Raw genomic sequence first — 22197 nt, forward strand, 5'->3', positions numbered from 1 at the left:
AGATCCATTTTTTTACAAACTTTTTACAACCTTTTCAATTTCTCATTTTGGAATACCCAGTCATTTCACTTTAGGACAGAAACTACCCTTTTTTTTTTTCTTTTAAACTATAACATATGTTTATGTAAGCTTCACTTACCAAAACGCATCTTACTTTCCTCACATAAGATGTGGTTTTAGGGCTGATCAGCTGAGTTGGTTGTAGCATGGTGCTGTTATCCTCAAGGTCCAGGGTTTGATCCCTGTACCAGGCAGCCACCAAGGAAAAAAAGTGATTTTAATTACCATTCATTAATTGGAATAACTTTAACTCTAATAACCTAGTGAAAACCTGGGAAGTAAGCAATTTTGAACTATGTTATATCAGCATTTTGTAGATGAAAACCCCTTCATAATTTTTAGAAACACATTTCCTCATAACACATTTGTATTAGTCTGTTTCTGTGTTTATAACAAAAATACCTGGAACTGAGTATAAAGAAATGAGAATTTATTGCTTAGTTTTGGAGGCTGAGAAGCCCAAAGTCCAGGGAACATATCTGGTGAAGGCCTTGGTGGTGGCAACAGTGACCCAGGGGTCTCATGTGGCAGAAACGGCTGAGGGGGGGGGAGAGAGAGAGAGAGAGAGAGAGGAGAGAGGAGAGAGGAGAGAGGAGAGGGAGGGAGGGAGCAAGGGAGGGAGAGAGAGAGAGACTCTCACATGCTTTCCGTTTAAAGCCCTCAGAATCACACACATGAACTAAGGCATGTTCCTCATAATCTAATCACCTCTTCAAGGCCCTACCTTTCAATTATCATAATAGAATTTTCCACCCTCTTTACAGTCACCGTGGGGATCAAGCTTCTAATACATAAAACTTAGAGGACACAATTCTGTCCATATCAACAATTTTTCCTTGTTTATTAACAGATGCAAATATATTTAGCTTCTCTATGCCATATAAAAACAAGATGTTATAGTTTATATACCCTAAACCTATATTTAGCAATTAATATTTTAGTATTTTAACCTTCTTAGAGATGACTCAGTTCATGAGTGTTTATTACTTAATTTAAAATGACTTTAAAGTTTTCAAGCTACTAAAAAATAATTTTGAAACTATCACAAGTTTATCTGTAAACTTTATCCTGTTTTAGTAAGGGGTTGAGTAGAGGGACAATTGCCCTTTCATTTTTTTTTTTTTTTATTGACCCCTCTGATTATTGCCCTAAATGACTGTTAGCTAGTTTGCATGTTGTAATTTCTGCCTTCTGCCTTTTAAAGTTTTTCCAAACTGGGGTAAATAGAGCAGACAGGTTTGGGACCCTGTAATTTTGAGGGACCAGCCAGGGTCCCTATGGTCCATCTGACCTTTGGTAGATTTAGTCTCTGTTCTTACCCTATCACTGTCTGCTGTTACCTATCCAATTTTTAATAACCATGTAAATTTTTTTATCCTAAATTTGCATTTCCAAAGGAATGGCTTAAGTATAACAAGGTAGAATATTTTTATCTCAAAAGCTCAGAGCTGAGACTTTAGGCCTAAATACCTGAATCATAAACCACATTTGCCCAAACCAAGGAAGTACAATATAAGTAAACTCCAAGTAAAGACAGGATAGCCAGAAAAGCACCTTAAGCAAAAGGCTTGTTATGTAAATTTAAACCAATGCCTTTTCCATCTTAAGAGTTTCTAGTGACTCAGTTCTCACTCTCTTCCTGGTTCAGGAGGCAGACACCCATACAAATGGAGACTTTCTTTATAGATGGAAATTTCTTTCCTTTCCTTTCCTTTCCTTTCCCCTTTCCTTTCCTTTCCCCTTTCCTTTCCCCTTTCCTTTCCTTTCCTTTCCTTTCCTTTCCTTTCCTTTCCTTTCTCCTTTCTCCTTTCTCCTTTCTCCTTTCTCCTTTCTCCTTTCCTTTCCTTTCCCCTTTCCTTTCCCCTTTCCTTTCCTTTCCCCTTTCCTTTCCCCTTTCCTTTCCTTTCCTTTCCTTTTTCCTTTCTTTTCTCCTTTCCTTTCTTTTTTCCTTTCCTTTTTCCTTTTTCCCTTCCTTTCCCTTCCATGTATTTTGGAGACCTATTTAACAGATGGTCTTTTTAACTTAGCTTTTGTTTCTTAGCTTAAGCTTTTTGTTTGCCTTTTGTAAAGTATTTTTAAAGAGAAAATAAACATTTTGAAACTTTTTGGAAACTTCTACACATCAATGGGCCTCCCTGGATATGCCTAATTGGGGAGCCCTTATTTTTAAGTGCACTGTTATTCCTTTGGAACTCCCCACTGTAATTTTAAATTATCTTTAGTAAGATTTCTCCACTTTTGAATGCAATTTCTACTTCCTGGGCCTAAAACTTATACATGTAAAGGTAAGCATAGTCAGAAGGTGAAGTACTCAGTTCTTGAGGAATTAAGGATCCCATTTTTACATTGAATTTTGGCTTTGGCTCTGAGATCTCCTTGATCAACTTGGCCAAAGATTTTTTTCCTACCTAGGCATGCAAAAGAAAGAAATGAAGAGGATGGAGCACAAAATCCCTGTGAATTTCCAAAAGAAGGGATTCCAGTCCAGATAGAAATTTGCTCAAAGAAACTTAGCTCAAATTACAAATCCGTGAAACTTCAGAATCTGAGAGAGAACTTACCCATGATCTCCAGTTGCTGTGAGAGAGGAACAAATGCCATGGGTCTTGTGAGCACCTACCTCACTTGGTCAGTCAGTGCTTCTGGGGGCTGCTGGAAGCTCTACTTAAGATCCCACTTCCGACACCATCTGTTAAAAGAAAACCTTCAGACAAATTAAATCTAACAGTTTAATTGAGCAAACAGCAATTAACAAATTGAGCAGCCCCCAGAATCAGAACAGTTTCAGAGTGACTCCACTGCTTCCACGTGGTGGGTTAAGATCTATAGACAGATAAAGGGAGTGAGGTATGGAGCGGGTGCTGCCTGTGATTGGCTGAGACTCAGCTCCTTGTTACAAGAGTGCATTAGTCTGTTTACACGTCCAGTTAGGTTACAGTTCACTGTGTCTGAAGAAACCATTAGGCCAAGCTTAATTTAACAATGTGAAGCAGCACAAGTGAAGAATCTGGACTGTTCTCTCTCTCACTGTCCACAGTGATATTTAGCCAAGACCCATTGGTTCTGTCTCCTCAGCATCTCTCCAGTGAGCTCCTGCTCACATCCCTCTTACCAGTAGGGCTGTCAGCATCTCTTACCAGTGCTGTTACAGGTGCCTATTAGCTGGTCCCCAATGTCTTCTGTCATCCCCTTTTCAGCCCATTCTCAGTGCTTTTGACAAAGTTACCTCTTCGGTGTTCTTAGCTGTTGCTTAAAACCCTTCCTTGACTTCTTTCCATTATTGAAAATTCAACTTAAACATTTGATCTTTCTTTTCTCCCCTCTTAGTATTGATTCTTTGCAAGGAAATTAAAATGTGAACATGACTAATGAGTACAAATTAATATACAGTTTCCATTGAGCAGAAAACTTGAGTTCTGTTCTGTTCTGTGTAAGGTCTGCTGTTTCTGCTGCTACTGCTGGGTTATGCAGGAGTTGAGTTGGCCATTCTTTCTCCTTATCTATCATCCCTCTGTCATTTATGTATTCATTCCTCAAATATGTTTTGAAAAGTAAATATGTTCCAGATGATTCTGGAGGTCGAGGAGAATTCAGAGATGAATCAGATACTGCCTCGAGGAGCTTATCATCCAGCACAGCCAAAAATGATGATAACACTAGTGACAGTCACCAGTATTTATTAAGCACTTGTAATGTGCCACCAGTGTCCTTCTGAGAGTTTTGCGGGCATAATTTAAATTTACTCATAGTCCTTCCTTCTACAGATATGTGTGTACTTGTCATGTGCTAGGTGCTCTATTAGGTGCTGAGGATATCAATCTTACATGACGGTCACTTTCCCACAGGGTGCTTACACCTGATGTGGGAGACAGACAGGCTAGCAGAAGTGGTAGCAATACATAAGAAGTTTCATGGTGGGCAGTGTGGAAACAGAGAAAGGGCATTTGGCCCACTGTCTTAGTCTGCCCAGGCTGCTGCAGCAAAATACCATAGATTGGGTGGTGTAAGCAACAGAAATTTATTTTCTTATAGTTCTGGAGGCTGGAAGTTCAAGATCAGGTTACCAGCATAGTTGGGTTCTGGTGAGGGCTCTCTTCCAGCTTGTAGATGGCTGCCTTCTCATTGTATCTTTACATGGTGGGGACAGAGTGAGATCTCTTTCTCGCTCCCGTCCTCTTCTGGTAAGGCCACCAGTCCTATCAGATCGGAGCTCCACCCTTATGATCTCATTTAACCTTAATTACCTCCTAAAAGCCCTGTCTCCAAATACAGTCACATTAGGGTTAGATGTTCAGCACATGAATTGTCAGGGGACACAGTTCAGTACAGAGCACCCAACTATGTGACTCTGGGAGGGCTTGCTGGAGGAAGTTTCAGTATGTTAAATCCTAAAAGATGAGAGAATTTATCTAGGCAGAAGCAGGAGGTGAGTAGATGAACAGGAAGCCTGCTAGAAGGAACAGCAGTGAAGACCCTGAGGTAACAGAGAATGTGGTATATTTGGGAAACTAAAGATAACACCAGTGTAAGCATTAGTGTGTCTCAGAATGAGGGCAACACAATTACAAGGACAGGTGTAAATTACTAGGAAGGTTCCAAGGATGGCCTGGAGGAGAGGGGCCTTTGGTTGGATCTCGAATGTTCGGAAGGTTTGTACATGTGATGCCAGAAGGGAGAAGGATGCTGCAGACTCAAGAGGACTTTAACAGAAAGGTGTGGACACGAGAGACGAGGGACCTCTGCGGGCAGGAGTCCTGTGTGGCAATGCTGCAGAAGGAGGACAGGGCTCGCCCGGCAAGAGCGTGGCAAGGAGTGGATGCCATTGGGTCTGCGTGGCGTCCTGTCCATATCCATCATTCTGGGAATGGTCATCATAAACACCAAACTCTCAGTCACTTCAGTGTAAAACTTCTCATTGAGTTTTCACGGCCCAAGTCTTAGAGACTTTTTTTCTTAAGGGGAAGACATCCCTTTTTCATTAAATTACTTGGTTATTAAGTAATGCAATGAGGTGTTCTTGAGCCCACAGGCAAACATCAGATGAGGTCCTTTTACCCTTGTTTGTGTTTTTCACAGATTATGACTCAGATGCCATGAGCAGCTCATATGAGTCATACGACGAAGAGGAGGAGGACGGGAAGGGGAAGAAGGCCCGTCACCAATGGCCCTCTGAGGAGGCCTCCATGGACCTGGTGAAGGATGCCAAGATCTGCGCCTTCCTGCTGCGGAAAAAGCGCTTTGGCCAGTGGACAAAGCTGCTCTGCGTCATCAAGGACACCAAACTCCTGGTAAAGCATTGCGAATCAGTAGTGCTCTTGTAAAATTGTTAAGATTTTGTTGGCATTCTAAAGTGATGGATTTTATACCAAACCAGTTAAGGTTAACATCAGCCACGCAGGAGGGAATCATGCAGACCTGCACGAGGTCCCGTGAGCATGCATCTCGTTTAAGTGCTGGAGTCCATGGCTGTCCGTGAGCGGCCCCGTGGCCTCCTGTGTTCAATGCCCTGGGTCTCCCAGCTCCTAAAGCAACCCATGGACAAAGTCATTCCCTTTCCAGGGCATTGCCTGTGGCTTGTGTCAGTGGAAATGCACAGTATTTTAACTTGCCAGAAGTTGCAAGATGGATTTTCTCATTTGTAGTGAGTCAGTGAATTCCTCAGAGCCAGGTCATAGGAGTGGGCCGGGTACGCCTTACGAGGTTTGGAGGGGAGAGTGGCCAGGAAAGGAAATTCTTTTGGAAAGCTTAAGGCCAAATTATTTTCTTTCTTTTTTTTTATCCCAGAGGCAGAACAGGAAGATAAGTAAATAACAGAGAAGCAGAGGATGGGAAAACACAGACCCTTTGTTGTAGGTGCTATTCCAATGGGGTCTCCGTTAAGGAAGCAGGGGCCTCTGAGAATGGTGTGACGTGTCCTACCTCCCTCGCTTCTCTTGTCCTTCTCCTTCCTTCCTTTAGAAACCGTGCGTGATGGCTGGCCGGTTGGCGAGAGCACAGTGCTATAACAGCAAGGTCAAAGGGTTTGGATCCCCCGAACTGGCAAGCTACCAAAAAAACCAAAGCAAAATAGAAACCACGCTTGATTATCAGAATTATGAACTTTAGAGTAAATTTTTACCTTTTGTTTTCAAATTAACCTTGGGGGAGAAAATTGCTCAAAATTTTAACGTTAAAACAGAAGACATGAGGGCCAGCCCGTGGCTCACTCGGGAGAGTGTGGTGCTGACAACACCAAGCCAAGGGTTAAGATCCCCTTACCGGTCATCTTTTAAAAAAAAAAAAAAAAAAAAGAAGGCATGAGATTTATGTTTCTGTGTATTATTCTGTAGTGGAGCAGATGATTCTTTTTGTTTTTAAACCAAGTTTCATCTAAGGCTTGTGGGAATCTCATTTTACTAGATTCTTAGGACATTGTACATTTTTTAATTAATGTTTTTGTTCATTTTTTTTTAAACAGAGTACATATTTTTTCCACATGTGTGGCCTGAATTTCTCCTAAATTTAGAATATGCCAAAAATGATGGCATAGGGAATTTAAGAGTAAAGAATTAAAAAAAAAAAAAAAAGAAAGAAAGATTAATATGGTCCTTATTTACAATTTGATATAATGGCTGCAAGATGTGGATATATTATATAAAAGTCTTAAAAGTACGAAATCAACTCTCTTGTTAAAGCGTAGTTTCATAGCAATGAGGGAAGCCTCATGGCTGTATGTGGGGTTGGCAATTGGGGCTACAAGTCCCGTGGCCCTCTTCTCCCATCTCATCTCCCTCACCCCTCTGCTTCTCTTCTTTTCCCATCCTCTACTTTTTTTCCCCATTTGATCTTCTACTAGTTTTTCCCTCTAAAAACCAGGATGATAGTACCTCCCATTTAGAGTAGTTGTAAATATTTAGGAAGAAATTAATGGAAAATCAGGTGAAAGCCCTGTTCTCAATAAAGGTAGTTATTTGTATCATGAAGCTTTTTTTCTGTTCAAAAATGACCTGGGATCCAGCTGCCCAGATGAGTACTGTGATGCATCGAGGTCCTCCCTCAGGACTGAAGGACTTGTTCCCTTGCTTGCAGGGAGGGCTGCTGAGTCCACTGAGGGGATTGTCCCTGTTGAAGAGAGACCTTGAGCCCAAGGCCATGCTCCCTTCCCAGGCACATGGTCTACATCCAGTGCCAGGGTGTAACAGCCTAGACTTGAGGCAGCTCCGATGGGGCCTTCCAACTCCAGAGCTCCTGGGAGTCCCTAGGGCCTTTTACTTCAATGGCATTGTAGCTCAGCTTCTTTGCCCAGTCCCCCACCTCCTCCACCCCGGTGCTGTTCTTAAGGGCACACCTTAATAAATATCCTGCATGCTGCTGTTTGTTTTAGAGGCAGCTTCTATGGGAATCCAACCTGCTAGATTACAGTTTGTCATGTTGCTGATAACGTGTCTGTTGTAAAGCATTTAAGTAAGGAAAAATATAAGCTGAAAATTCCCTTTCTGATCCCTTCCACTGCACTGTTAGTTTCCTTTTAGCTTTTTTTTTGTACTTATTCAAAATGCAAAAAGCTGGTCAATGATAAACATTTATAACAATCTGAGGTTGGTTGGTTTTGGAGTATTCTTTTCTTTTTAGACAGGCAACCATCAGTTGAACTTTTTAAAAAACTGGATATGTTATTTATCTGTGCAATTCAAGAGTCAAGGATTTAGAACTAAAGTAGAAAAGGACTCTAGAAATCATTTTTGAAAATAGGTATCTATTCACTCATGTCATCAGTAAATGGCTTAGAGTTAACAATGTAGGCTCTGCACTCATACAGTTTGGGCTGGAGTTCTAGGTCTCCCACATGAGGTTTTCTGACTTTGGGCAAGTCCCCTAACCAACTGAACCTCAGTTTCATAATCTGCAAAATGGACAACGGTGGTGATTAAATGAGAAGGATGAAATGCCTTGTATGATGTTGACAGTCAGTACTTGTAGCAGATGTTGCTACTAATAACAATATAATTTCATAAAATAAAAATAGCAGCAAAACATATTTTACAAATGAGGAAATGCACTCAGAAAGCTTAAGAAACTTCCTGGGACCCAGATTAAATTAGTAATGGAGTTAGGATCCAGGTATCTGACTTCTTAGATTGCGTATTTCCACTGAGAGGTATGCTTTTGGTCCCAGGTCATACTATTAAAGAAAAAGGGGCAGGGGAAACCTGTGGGCAAAGATTTGATTCTAAATTTTATAGGTAGTTCCCAGTACTAGCCAGCCGCCAAAAAAAAAAAAAAAGTACTGGAGTATTATAGGTGGAGTTTAAGCCAGAGCAATGTGAATGAAATGTTGGTTTTAACCTTAGCAGTTGCAGTCGTTAGAGTGAGTGTCAGCTTATGGGAATGGGGCATCATGAGTTTTGGATCTTCTAGTCAAACAGGAAGCAGATCTTTGCGTACGTTTTTGTACTTTGTGTCATGATATTTATATCCTTAATAAAATAATTCATCTGTCATTTAGAAAGGGAATAGAGATGAGACAGACATATCAAGCCATATAGGTTATAGAATAAAGTGTCCAAATTACATGTAAGTATGTTTAGTATGTTTTTATTTTCATAAATGCATTCATGTAGTTTATTGAGGATGCTCCACTAGAACATAAACTTCATCAGAGTAGGGCCTTTTGTTTCCTGCCGAATCGTGGCATGTTCTCGGTAAGCTTTTGCTGCTTTCAGGAGTCAAGTATTTCCTGTGCTTAGAAGTGAAGTGTCATTGTGAAGCAGTGCTTCGGGAGTGATCCCTGTCAGTCTGCACATCCATTTCCCATTGCTGAGCATTTCCACTCTTTGGTCAGACCTCCAGGTGCCTTGCCACTCTCTCATCAGGCTGGGGTTTTATCAGTGTCTCTGTTTGAACTTTCTTATAATACGAATTGATCTGTCATGTTGAATGCAGTGCTATAAAAGTTCCAAGGACCAGCAGCCTCAGATGGAACTGCCACTCCAAGGCTGCAACATTACATATATCCCGAAAGACAGCAAAAAGAAGAAACACGAGTTGAAAATTACTCAGCAAGGCACAGACCCACTTGTCCTGGCAGTCCAGAGTAAGGAGCAGGCCGAGCAGTGGCTGAAGGTAGGTTGTCTGTTACGTTTGCCAGCCATCATCACTTCCAAACTTCCTTCTGAGATCTATTTTTATTTTAATTTGTATTTTTTCAAGCATAGGCAACATGGGTTAACTCAAATAGTTTTGTCTTTGGTAACTGAATATTCTGATTACTTTGAGGTTAATCAGAAATGCTTTTCACTTTAGCTCTAGTCTGTCTCCCTTTTGCAAGCTGCTTCTGGGACTTTCTCTTTTACTTTTATTTTCTACAGTTTCACTTTATTGTGTATAGATGTGGATTCTTTTTTATTTATTCTGCTTGGGATTTGCTGGGCTTCTTAAATTTATGGATTGTCATCTTTCTAGGTTTTGGAAAAAAATTTCAGCCGTTTTTAAAAAATACAGCTTTGCCCCACTTGCCTCCCTTCCTGGTCTTCGGTTTAAATACATGTTAGACTTCCTCACTGTGATTTACTCCTTATCTTGTCTTTGTATTTACTCTCCTTTTCTCTCTCTCTCTTTTTTATTTTTAGTCTGGTTTATTTTTTCTTTTTATTTTCTAGCTTACTGTTTCTCTCTTTGGCAGTTTCTAATCTGCTGTTAAATTGGTTCTTATTCACTGCGTTCTTAATTTTAGTTGTAGCAGTAGTTTTCAATTCTAGTTGTTTCCTTTTCAAACTGGGAATATCACTTCTGTGGTTTAAATTTGTTTTAGAAGTGTTTGTTTGGCTTTTACCTCCATAAGCATGGTAAGCGTGGTGGCACTGGTCGTGGGTTTGGTGGGGTTTGGACCTGGTTCTGCTGTCTGTTGTGCTCATGGTTGTTCATGTCACTTTGTTTTCTTGAGTGCCAGGTTATCTGATGTCCGTGCTTGTCATTATATTTGGGGAAAAATTATTGAAATAATCTTGATAACTTTATTGAGTTGTAATTCACATGCCATGAATTTACCTTTCTAAATTACAGTTCAGTTGTTTTTTCCATACATTCCAGAGTTGTGCAACCATCACCATAATCTAAGTTTAGAACTTCCTCGTCACCCCAAAGAGAATGCCATATCTGGCAGCAGTCACTGCCATTTGCCTTGCCCCACCCCACCCCAGTCCTAGGCAGACGCCAACCTGCCTCTGTCTCTGCAGATTGGCCTCTTCTCAATGTTTCCTAGGAAAGGATGCCTACAGTATGTGGCCTTTTGGGACTGGCTCCTTTCACTCAGCCCCATGCTTCCAGGTTCATGCAGGCTGCAGCAGGCATCCGCACTTCCATTCCTTTCCATGCCTCCTGTGTCGCATGTAAGAAGCCGTTGCTGAATTTAAGGTTCTGAAGACTTATACCTGTGTTTTTTCCTGAGTGTTTATAGTGTTAGCTCTTAAATTTAGGTTTGATCCATTTTGATTGAATTTTTGTATAAAGTGTGAAGTAGGGGTCTGACATCATTCTTTCTCATGTGCGTGTCCAGTGGCCCCTACAGAAATAATTAGATTCTTAGGACTGTGCTTTTTCTATCAGAAGACATTTTCATTTGTCTCTGCCCCTGTGCTTGGGGGCATCAGCTCTCCAAATCAGTTTAATCTAATTTCAGGGCTTGAGATTTTCAGAGCCACACAGATGACTGGAAGTCAGCCTGCAGTCCATTCAAGGGCAGGTTTATATTTATTTCATTCTTACTCCAAGGTACCTTACTTTGGGGTCCTCATCCTGATTGTGGTGCATGCCTCATCCTCGGCATGCTGTGGACTCCAGGTTTGGATCCCTTGTCCCACAGAGCCATCAGAGCTGCTACCTGGCCTCTCAGCTGCGTCCTCTGGGGTGACAAAGGCATCCCGGCTGCCCTGCTACCTCTCTGGATTTCCACCTTTTTTGCATCTCAGCCCAGTCATGCCTCCCTATCACAGTACCTCCTTCATGCTTTAGGAAGATGCTCTGTGTATTTTATCTTGCTTTCCAAATTGTCTCCTTCAGGAAGATTGGTCCAAACCAGCTAGTCCCTCATTGCCTGCTTTTCCAAAACCTGTGGTGGACAAGGGATATGTGGGGAAGGTGGGGAAACCTGGCAAACATTTTATAACAGTGGCTGTTATAATGTGCTAGTCTCTATGAAACCTTGAGGCTCACTTTATCCCTGGGAAAGTATCAGCTTCATGATGTGGACTCCATGGTGATAGCAGTGATAGCTTCTGACAGCTGCTCAGAACACAGAGATGGTGTCTTTTTTTACTTTGTTGGTAGTGCTTATGGCTTTTCTCCTGTTGGTAACATATAATATAAGAGATTAAAAAGAGCATTTTTTTTTCCCCCCTTTAAGGGATCCTCCTGGGAGTCCTATGATCAGGAATTCCTGCTGTCGAGCTTACTTTGCCTTCTAGACATAGAACTTTAATATGTTACATATCAACCACCACTGTTACAGATATCTTTAAATCCCTTTAAAGTTTACTTTTCCACCATCATTATCTGTTAATCCTCAAAACAGTCACCCAAGAAAGATGTTTAATTAGGAGTTTCATTTGACAGATGAGAGACTGAGTCTCAGGCAGGTGAAATGATACCATGGTCAACAAGTGATGGAGCTGGGGGTCAGTGTCAGGTTTTTCTGGCTTCACGCTTCCTTGTCATTGTGCTGGGCTGTCTGACGGTTTGCTGTTTTCTCTTCTACCCCTAACTACTACTTCTTCTTCTTTTTTTTTTTTTTAAAGATGACCGGTAAGGGGATCTTAACCCTTGTCTTGGTGTTGTCAGCACCATGCTCACCACTGTGAGCTAACTGGCCATCCCTGTTTAGGGATCCGAACCCGTGGCCTTGGTGTTATCAGCACCACACTCTCGCGAGTGAGCCACGGGCCGGCCCTATCCCTCACTACTGTTGTCTAGTAAGCAGGGGACAACAGTTACAAAGCAAGTGAGCTGCCTCCCTGAGGATTCTGTCTCCATCACCTGGTCCCACCACTCTTGGTTACCATCCTTCTGCATTGTGTGTTTAACTGTTCCTTAGTGGAGAACCAAGAAAGGCCGCTCTGAAACTTAAGTGTTCTTCTTTTCCTCTGTTTATACAGTTTGTGAACTATCTCATACATACTAAAGAATCCTCCTTTCTTCCTGATATTGGTCTGACATGAAGTCATCTGGAGAGTCACTGGGAAATAGCACGGAGCTGACAAATAGACAAAAACAATTTCAAGATGTCAGATGCTGGGGGGGTGAAATAAAAGTGCATCTTGTTTCACCAGATGTGAGATACAGATCAGAGGCACTGCACTAATTATAGAACGATGACTGCATTTATGGATGGAAGGTAATCGCAAGAATTTTTTTTAGCATTTGCTCATTTTTCTTAAAAGGGAAATAAATCATACAGGGTAAATTATCTTTTTGTAAAGAGTTTAAATTAGTTAATTACTCTATTTAATGTTTGTGCTGCTATTTCCATTACATATGATCGTGCAAGAACCTAAGAAGTCTTGATTAGAAATAAAAGTCAGATGACAAAACTAGTTTCAGTCAATCAGTTATAGAATTTTAGTTATTTTAGGCCAGAAGAGGTGGTGTAGTTTAGTTTTCTTCCAGATGCTATCATTAGATCAGCTGCCTTATCAGAATCACCTGGAGATTTTAAACACATAGAATCCCAATAATTGATTCATTAGAGACCTGAGAATCTTTTTTTTCTTTTTCTATCTTTCATATCTTTTCAAGGTCTAAAATGCTACAGGTAGAATTGAGATATGCCTCCCCTATTTAGTTCTCTCTCCCTCCTCAAAGGTAATTGTTATCTTGAATTTGGTCTTCATTATTATCTGGGTATGCTTTTTAACAAATACTTTCACTTATATATGTATGTACCCGTGAACAATAAATGATACTGTTTTTTGTGTTTTAAAAATCCCATGTTCGTGGCTTTGAGCTCCACATATCTCACAGGGGCTTTTTTCACTCAGAATTGCTTTACGTTGTTCGCATGTGGATTTTCTGCACCTCATTTTTTTTTTTTGTTTTTTGGTTTTTTTTGCCTGAACAAAGTATCTTGGAGATTTTTGCAATTTAGAGACTAGAGCAATTCCTCTTTCTTTTTTGTATTTCATAGCAATTTATTGTCTCCATAGACCATACTTAAAAAAAAATCTGTCCCTCATTCGTTTTTAATATTTTGATGTGACAGACAATTCTATAATAACCCTATGCATATATCATTTCACACTTTTGCTACTCTGTAGGCTAAATTCCCAGAAAGAGTAATTGCCTGCATGAAGGTATAAGCGATTGTTATTTTGACATGTAGCCAATTCAGTCTTCGTAGGAGGCTTACCAATTCCCCCACCAGTGGTGTGCCAGAGCTGCCTTTTCCTCTTGCAGTCTTACCAACAGGGTATGCGAGCAAACTTTTATGTTTTTGCCAGGGGAAGGATGGTGTCTCAGTATGGTTTTAATCTGCATTTCTCTTATTATGAATGACATTGAGTATCTTTTTATAGGGTTTAAGAGCCTACAGTTACATTACTGTTTCTGTGAACTATTTGTTTATATCCTTTGCCATTTTTTTCTATATTCTTTTCTTTGTAATCTATTGTTAAGGAGTTTCCAGATGACGTAGGCAAAGCCAGGCTTGGTAATAGCTGCTCTTGTTCAGCCTGCTCACTTCCTATTAAGAGGAGGCCTCACTGAAGAGGTAGGATTTAGGAGCAAATGAGTATTTTTGTAGTCAGTTAGACAATTAAGGTAAATGGCATTCCAAAGCCGTTTTGAGTACATTTTTATTTGATTTTTTATAATTGTATCTGAAATTCAGTGTGATAAATATAGAAGAGCCAGGAAAAAGATGTGAGAGCCAGTATCATGTCCTAGAGCAGAGAGGGGATCAGAATCTTCGGACTGTGGTCTGGGCCCCGCCATTCCTAGCTGTGTGTTTTGGATAAGCTACATAACTTCTCAGTGCCTCCGTTTTCTCATCTGTAAATAGGGATAATGAAAGTATCTGCTTTCTAGAGTTGTGAGGATGAAATAATGCTAAAATATGAGGCATTTGGAGTAGTACCCAATATGCAGTGAGTGCACATGGAGGTTGAGCTGCTGCTGCTGCTGGACTCCTGCTGCGACATCTCATAAACGTACATGCTCCTGCTGAAAACAGTTTGGAGATCCAGATGGCAGCAAGATGTTTTGGGGGGCCAGAACAGGATTTACATCACTTCTTTCCACACTCCTTTGGCCAGAGCTGCAGGGGAGGCTGGGAGATGTCATCTTAACGTGTTACATTTCTCACTGTGTAAAAGAGATGAAAAAAAGGGTTACTCAAAGCACCATGAATGCCATGAGAAGCCTGAAGGGACTGCACCTCAGCAACCCCTCTGTTAGAAGGAGAAACTGGGTACAGCCCCGATTCAAAGTTCGCTTTTGTTTTTTACTGTAAAGACAAGGAAGTTTCACAAGAAAAATCAGTTGATTCAGTCATTTCAAAAGGACACAAAGACATGGGCAGTGTGACAAAAGTTATCTATGGATAACTTAAACAATGGAAACTAGTAACATCAGTAAAATCAACAACATAATATTCCAAAGTACAATTTGTGAAAAGCTAAGTTGGTCAAACTGCAATCATTTATCTAAAATATAACCTCTCCTTAGATGATTTAAGCAGAAGTTACATTCTTATGATAAAATCTAAGTATAATTGTCTCTAAAGTTTCCACCAACAGACAGTTTGCCCTTCGCAAACGTTTTTTCACATCTTTCCCTTCAGCAATTCTTAAAATCTCTTAACAGGATCGGTATGACAACCACCTGTTAGCTCTAAAATCATTAAAGTATACAGTCCCATACTTAAACAGTGATTAGAGTTGATTAGGTGGGCTGTTGCCACGCTCTCTGTAGACTGCTGTCTCTTAACCAAGGACTGTTGCCCCGTACATGCATTTACCTAAAAACCCTGTTCTAAAAATGAAATGAGAATCAAGATTTCTAACCCTCTACATTAAAGTGCCAGAAAGAAGAAACAGTATGGCAAATCATCTGCTATATTTCCTGTTTCAGGCTAAGCTAATGAGCACCCTAAGACAACTGTCTTAAATAGTTTACATGGAAGAAAATGTTTAAAGGAAATTGATTGTACATTTGAAGACCCAGCATTCCTTTCTTAACCGGGATGCAGGAGAGTCCTGGTGCTGACTTTGAACAGCCATTTTATCCTGCTACTCCTGCTTCTTTGCCTGTTCCTTGTGGGGAATGCTGGGGTCACATTGTAGGGTTTTTATAGCATCTTATATGTAAGACTGTTGAAAAGAGTTTTCTAAGGGATTTTAACATGCTGTGAAAGTATTATACTGGTTTTGCAGAATTCTCAAGGAAGAATCAAGCACAAGTTTACTGTATACATTTTCACCGTAGAACCTGAAGCCTGTATATGCACGTGTTTTTAGAAAGGTCTTTCATATTCACCCAGACATTTCTGGGGCTCTTCATTCCTTCCTTAAGATTTGGGCCTCCATCCAATTTCATTTCCTTTCACCCTAAAGAAATTCTTTTTAAAAAAAATTTAAACCATTTCTTGTAGAGCAGAGCATCTTGAAATAAATTCTTCCAGCTCTGGCTGTCTGGGAATGTCTTTGGAAGAGAAATTAATGTTGTTTGCCACAGTTGCCCCTGACTGTGATGTGTCATTTTTTTCCCTGGCTCTTTTTGAGATTTGCTTTTTATCTTCGGTTTTCAGCAGTTGACTGTGATGTGTCTAGATGTGGTTTTATTGGTGTTTATTTTTCTTGGTCTTTGTTGAGCTTCTTGGTTCTGTGGGTTGATACCTTTCATCACTTTTGAAATTTTTTGCCATTATCTCTTTTCTGCTTCATTTTTCTCTCCTCTCCTTTTGTAATTCTATTTGTGCATACATATGTTAGGTGACTTGTTATTTTCTTGTTGGTTTTGAATACTCTGTTCTGTTTTTCTTCACTTTCTCATTGTGTTTCAGCTTGGGTAGACTTTTAATTTACCTGTCTTCAGGTTTACTGATTGTTTTAGTCAGTTTTGTGTTGCTGTAACAGAATTACCTGAGACTGGGTAATTTATAAAGAAGAGAGTTTTATTTGGCTTACAATTCTGGGATAGCTGCATCTGGCATGGGCCTCAGGCTGCTTCTACTCATGGTGGAAAGTGGCAGGCAGCCCACGGGTACGAGCAGATCACATGGTGACAGGAAGCAAGAGAGAGACAGAGAGAGAGAGGAGGTGCCAGGGTCCTATAAACAGCAAGCTCTCCCAGTAACTAATAGAGCGGGAACTCACTCATTAATCTCCCCTCCCCCAGTGAGAGCATTAATCCATTCATGAGGGATCCGCCCCCATGATTCAATCAGTTTCCAACACTGCCACGTTGGAGATCAAATTTCCACATGAGTTTTGGAGGGAACAACACATCCAAACTCCATCACTGACCCTGTCCTTTTCTGTTTCCAGTGTGCTGTTAAGCCCATTTAATAAATTCTTTTTTAAAATTTTGTATGAAATAAGTCAATGCTGTCATCATAGCTTTTTATTTCACCTCATAAAGGTCACATCTTTATGCAGATTTTTTTTTTAAAAGTTAAACAACTATCATAAAAGGAACAACCTCTAGTTACCCGGTGTATTAGTCTGTTTTTGTTGTTTATAACAAAATACTTGGAGCTGGGTAATTTATAGAGAAAATGAAATTTATTGCTTACAGTTTCTGAGGCTGGGAAGTCCAAAGTCCATCTGGTGATGGTGACAGTGACCCAAGGATCTCACATTGCAAGATGGTGGAAACAGAGAGAGCAGAGAGAGCCAGAGAGAAAGACTCCTCTTCATTTAAAGCCCTCAGAACCACACCCCTGACCACATTTTAATCCATTCACTATGACATGGTCTTTCAATCCAATCAACTCTTCAAGGCTCCACCTTTCATTTACCATATATAGGATTTCCCACCCTCTTAACAGTCCCGGTGGGGGCTAAGTTTCTAATACCTAAAAATTGGGCATGGACTGAATGCAGCCAAATTCCTTGCCAGTTCACAGCAAGGGTGATCTTTGCCCCAGTTTCCAATAAACTCCTTATTTCTATATGAGACCTCCTTAGAATGGTCTTTACAGTACATATTTCTATCAGCATTCTACTCTCCAGACTATGTAACCAGTCTCTAAGATATTCTAAACTTTCCCTTTTCTCTTTGTCTTCTTCTGAGTCCTCCAAACTCCTCCAGCCTTTCCTCAACACCCAGTTCCAAAGCCATTTCCACATTTTCAGGTATCTGTTGTAAGCAACACCCCACTCCTGGTACCAATTTTCTGTATTAGTCTGTTTTTGTTGCTTATAACAAAATACTTGGGACTGGGTAATTTATAAAGAAAATGAAATTTATTGCTTACAGTTTCTGAGGCTGGGAAGTCCAAATTCCATCTGGTGATGGTGACAGCAACTCAGGGGTCTCACATTGCAAGATGGTGGAAACAGAGAGAGCCAGAGAGAAAGACTCTCCTCTTCTATTAAAGTCCTCAGAACTATGTCCCTGACTGCCATTTTTAATCCATTCACTACTGCATGGTCCTTCAATCCAATCACCTCTTCAAGGCACCACCACCTTTCAATTACCGTGATAGGATTTCCCACCTCTTAACAGTCCCAGTGGGGGCTAAGTTTCTAATACATAAAACTTGGGGGACACAATTCAAGCTTCAGGGAGTTTTGAGGAGACATAATTCAATCCACTACACCTGAAAAGTAATATGTTAGAGAGACAGAAAAATAAGTGATAAGTCTGGAAATCTGGAGTATAATCCTGAAATGTCTTAACTCATTGTGATATTTTGGGTCAACAAACTCTTTCTTATTTATCTATCAAATGGAAATAATACTTATCAGAATTATCAGAAAGGTAGAATGAAAAAATGATATGTGTATTCTCAGGGCTATAATAAACAGCTAAAATTTGGATGATATTATTCATATTACCCCTTAGGATTCTTTCTATAGAAGCTCTAACAACTCTCTAATGTGAATTTTTTTATAAAACAAATGCCAAGTCTTTTATTAATATAATCTATTATCCCACATTGTCCAAAACTTATGATCCAAACTTTTGATATTTTGAAATGTGGCTTTAATGTAACAATGAAAAATCTTTTAATTAAGTCACACGTGCCCTTTGTCAAGTATGAAAAACAGGAGGACTGTGTTTAACCAGTGCATGACTTTGCACATACGTCTTTAAGAACTGCTGCCAAATTTGTTTTTCTTTTCTGTCTGCAACTTCCATTACTGGCAGCTCTTGCCAAAATTTACTGAGAGAGAGAGAGAGAGAGAGAGAGAGAAAAGGGGGAGAGAGAGTGTGTGTGTGTGTCTACACAGATGCTGAAAACATGAGCCATTGTGTAGGGGTGAAACAGAAGACGGGAGCCAATATTCCCAGAAACAGAGTGGTCAGGTTTCCTTAAAAAATGTGCAGTGATTGTGCTTCTGAAGATGAGGGCTCAAACTCAAAGCAAACAGAAATACCACAGAGCATGTAACAATTTGTTTTTCAGAGGATTTGTGATTCTGAATTTGGATCCAGTTCTCTTAATACATGCTGAACCTCTCATAGAATATGGCTCTTTAAGTAGAAATGTATTGATATTAAAACCTCATTTGTAGCTACTGAAAGAATTCGAGTGATAAACTTTTTATTTATTACTTCTGAATTAACTGTGTAGGCGCAATTTGGCAACCAATAGAGATCCAGAGGAGAAAGACAGTTTTATAAAACTAGCCTGATCTCTCCAAATGATTGAAAAAGATTGATGGAAATAAAGACTGGCTTTTGCTCATTGATCTTTTCAACAATGCCTTTTTCCGTACCTTGGACGTAATTATTGTTTAGTCTAGGGAAAGACAAATAATCTCATTATGCTAGATGCCATGAGTGACCCCTAGCCTGGCCCAGGTTGATGTCTGCATCTGTTCTGGTCCCCTCTGCACCTGTCTTCTTTCTGAGCATGTGGGAGACACTTGCTTCCCACCAGGAATTTGAGTTCTAGCTGGGAGGAAAATTAATGGAGATCAAAGTTGTATAATTCATCTATGTGTAGTATTCTAAGCATTCAGATTGTATGGTCAGGTTTATCAGAAAAGGCTTCTCAAAAAAGGTGGTTACCTGAGTTAGTTTTGATGGCCAGGTTAACCTTACTTGGCTTCTGGAAAAACAGGACCTGCTATGAACAGGGGAGAGTGAAGGGCATGGTCCAATGACCAGGAGAAACTGTGAGGAAGTCAGCCAGGATGGGCATGGTAGGGTAGGACAGGGTGGCTTAGATTGAATGTGTATGTGCCAGATGGCTTCTATCTACATGCCTTTCCTTAAACACTTTCCCCTGAGGTTTTCAAGAGTCAGTACAGAGGACTGGAGAAATTTTGTCATGAGACTCTACTTATTTTAGTGACAGCCTCATTACTTTCTTTCTGTTTTCTACATTTTTTCTCATAGAAAATATCAAGTCCAATTTATTTCTCTTACCCTCATTTTTTTCTCCTTTAATCAAACTTTTTAAGTTGTTGTTATGTGCTAGGCATTGGGACCACCAGCATAAGCAAGGTGTAGTCCCTCATCAAAATGAGCACAGCTTAGTAGAGACACAGACCCACGTGACCGTGTCTTGACAGGAATGCGTGGGCATCTATGGGCATGGGTGAAGGGTGGCCACACCACACAGACCACATGGGGAAGGCCAGAGCAAGCTTTCTGGAGACGTGAGAGGTAGGCTGAATCTTGAAGGATGAGTTCTGTTAGCTATGAGAAAACACCTCCTCCAGAAGACGCCCTTCACACTGACCACACACATACATACATCCCTACCCAAGAGGATGGTAGCAGTAACTGGAGCAAGACTGCCAAAGTGCTTTGTAGATCCACTCCCCCCATTAAAAAAAAAAAAAGAAGGAAGAAGACAACTGTTTTTTGAATAAAAGCTTTTGCTAGAGATCATAGGTTTTTGCAGGTCATGTTTTATGGGGTACAGTCTTTTAGTATAAAATGAAGAACTTGCCAAGTTCAGTCTTGTTTGTATAATTGAAACACGTTTTCATTTATTTAAGGCTGTAATGGTGGGAAGAGAGCTCATGTTTACTTGATGCCTGTTATGGGAGAATTACTGGGCTGGCTAATTAGCATCCATTTTATCCTTCAGTTTTCACAGTGGCCCCGAGGAGTTATTTTGTGCGTGTTACAGATGAGGAAAGTGAGGCTCAAAGACTGGATTGCTCAACTTCATGCGTGTAGCAAGTGGGAGAGCTGGGATTTGAGCCCTGGTATGTTCAACACAGAAGCTCAGAAGGTTAACACTCCTTCCCTCCAACAAAGACAAAATCTTGTCCTCAAATCCAAGAAAAATTTGCCTTGTCACTTGAATACTTAATAATCACATTGGGGCAGGTGAGGGAATACCGGAAAAACAGTAGTGAAATTAGCATGAAAGTGAGAGAAACAAGGAGAGAAGCCAACATTTTGCCCCTCTTGGTGACTTGGAAGGTGTTGATAGCTGAACTGAGTGTCACCTTTGGTCATGCCTTCGACTTCAAAATTAATACAGAGAACAACATTGCAGCAAGGTCTTCGGATTTCTTCTTTCATTTTCTTTTGTAGTCTCAAATGTCGACATCACTCCGTTATTATTTTGTAAAACAGTTGAGCAGTACAATGGCTGGAAACACGATCCTGGTCTCCATCAGGGCTTGGATCTAATCCCAATGCCGGGCAAGCCAAGTGAATTTAGACATGTCTGTTGAGATCAAATTGCACAGTTACTACACAGATACCTGGGACTCTGGCAGTTCTTTTTTGCCCAGAAAGAGCTAAGGTTTGACTCAAATTGTAGCTTAGTTCCAAAAAGAGTAGAAGACATTTTGAAAAATTTACCTACTAACTTTTCAGTGACAGGATCATAGGTTCCAGAAGGGCTAGAACTGTGTTTCTCTTATTTACTGCCACTTGCAGTGACCGGAACCACACGTGGCCATCGTGTGAGCTCAGTCATGGTTGGAGAAACAAGTGGTGACTGTGCAGGGCTGGTGGGGGCCACGTGTGCACAGTCATGACTTACAGGCCAGTGGTGCCCACATCTGTGAGTCCAGCCCTGGGTGATTTTCTGAGCTCTTAGCATGAGTCACAGGGACACTGATGGTAATGGTGTTGGTAATGAGGGCAGCTGTATTTTGAATTTATGTATGCCAGACTCTGGCCCAGGCATCTTGCATCTAGGACCTCACTTTCTTTTAATTTAACCATAGTTCTGCAAGACAGGTAATCTTTTTTTTAAAACTTTTTAAAAAAATTTTTATTGGTTATGAATATTCATAAGATACAAAGCTGATTGTCACCCCTCGTGCCCAAGATGTGAAGGCCAGATTCAAACTGGAAGCATACCCGTTACCAGAAATTGTGTTTGTACGCCGTGTCCCCCACCCAATTATCCCCACCCTCCCTCCCCTTCTCCCTTTCCCCCCACTCCACTTTGTAGCCCAAGGTGTGTTCTCTTCCTTTGCAAGTCCAATATACTACTGTGGTCTTTCCTTCCTTTTTTCTCTCTTAGCTCCTACATATGAGTGATACATGTGGTATTTATCCCTTAAGACAGGTAATCTTGACATTCCTTCCTTGCTGGTGAGGAAACTAAGGCTGAGAGAGGTTAAATCCTTTCCCCGAAGGCCACACAGCTCATAACTGATGTTTTTTACTCGTGATTCACTGAGAAGGTAGAATCGTTCAGACAGGAGAGTTCTCAACTCCCACCACGAATGCACTAGCCTTACAGTGTGTACACTCTGCCTTCTGGTCAAGTGGCAGAAGGAACACTTGGCAAAATGCTTCATCTGCTTTTTTCCTCCTTCCAGGCATGCCCCAGCCCCAGCCCCAAGCCCTGCTTCCCTCCCTTGGCTGGCTCCCTCCCTCTTCTCCCTGCTCTGTGGAGGCCACACACTCTGCTTTTCTTCCTGCTTCCCTGTCCATCCCAGCTCAGTCTTTTTTACTGCTTCTCTCCTCTGCCTCAATCCTTAAATGCTGACAGGCTCCTGGTCTTTCTTCTTGATC

The 22197-nt window shown here is 40.8% G+C and overlaps 1 protein-coding gene across 3 annotated transcripts in view; it reads left to right on the plus strand.

The window, feature by feature from the left end:
* The window catches only part of AFAP1 (actin filament associated protein 1), a 175535-nt gene that overhangs the window by 98370 nt on the left and 54968 nt on the right, over positions 1–22197 (plus strand). For all 3 annotated transcript variants that reach the window (XM_063108080.1, XM_063108081.1, XM_063108082.1), the window contains exons 5-6: positions 5137–5348; positions 8983–9162. In XM_063108080.1, coding sequence (XP_062964150.1) covers positions 5137–5348; positions 8983–9162 — 392 coding nt within the window. The remainder of the gene's footprint in view (positions 1–5136; positions 5349–8982; positions 9163–22197) is intronic.

Source organism: Cynocephalus volans, chromosome 9 (assembly GCF_027409185.1).
Source record: "Cynocephalus volans isolate mCynVol1 chromosome 9, mCynVol1.pri, whole genome shotgun sequence".
Lineage (NCBI taxonomy): Eukaryota > Metazoa > Chordata > Mammalia > Dermoptera > Cynocephalidae > Cynocephalus > Cynocephalus volans.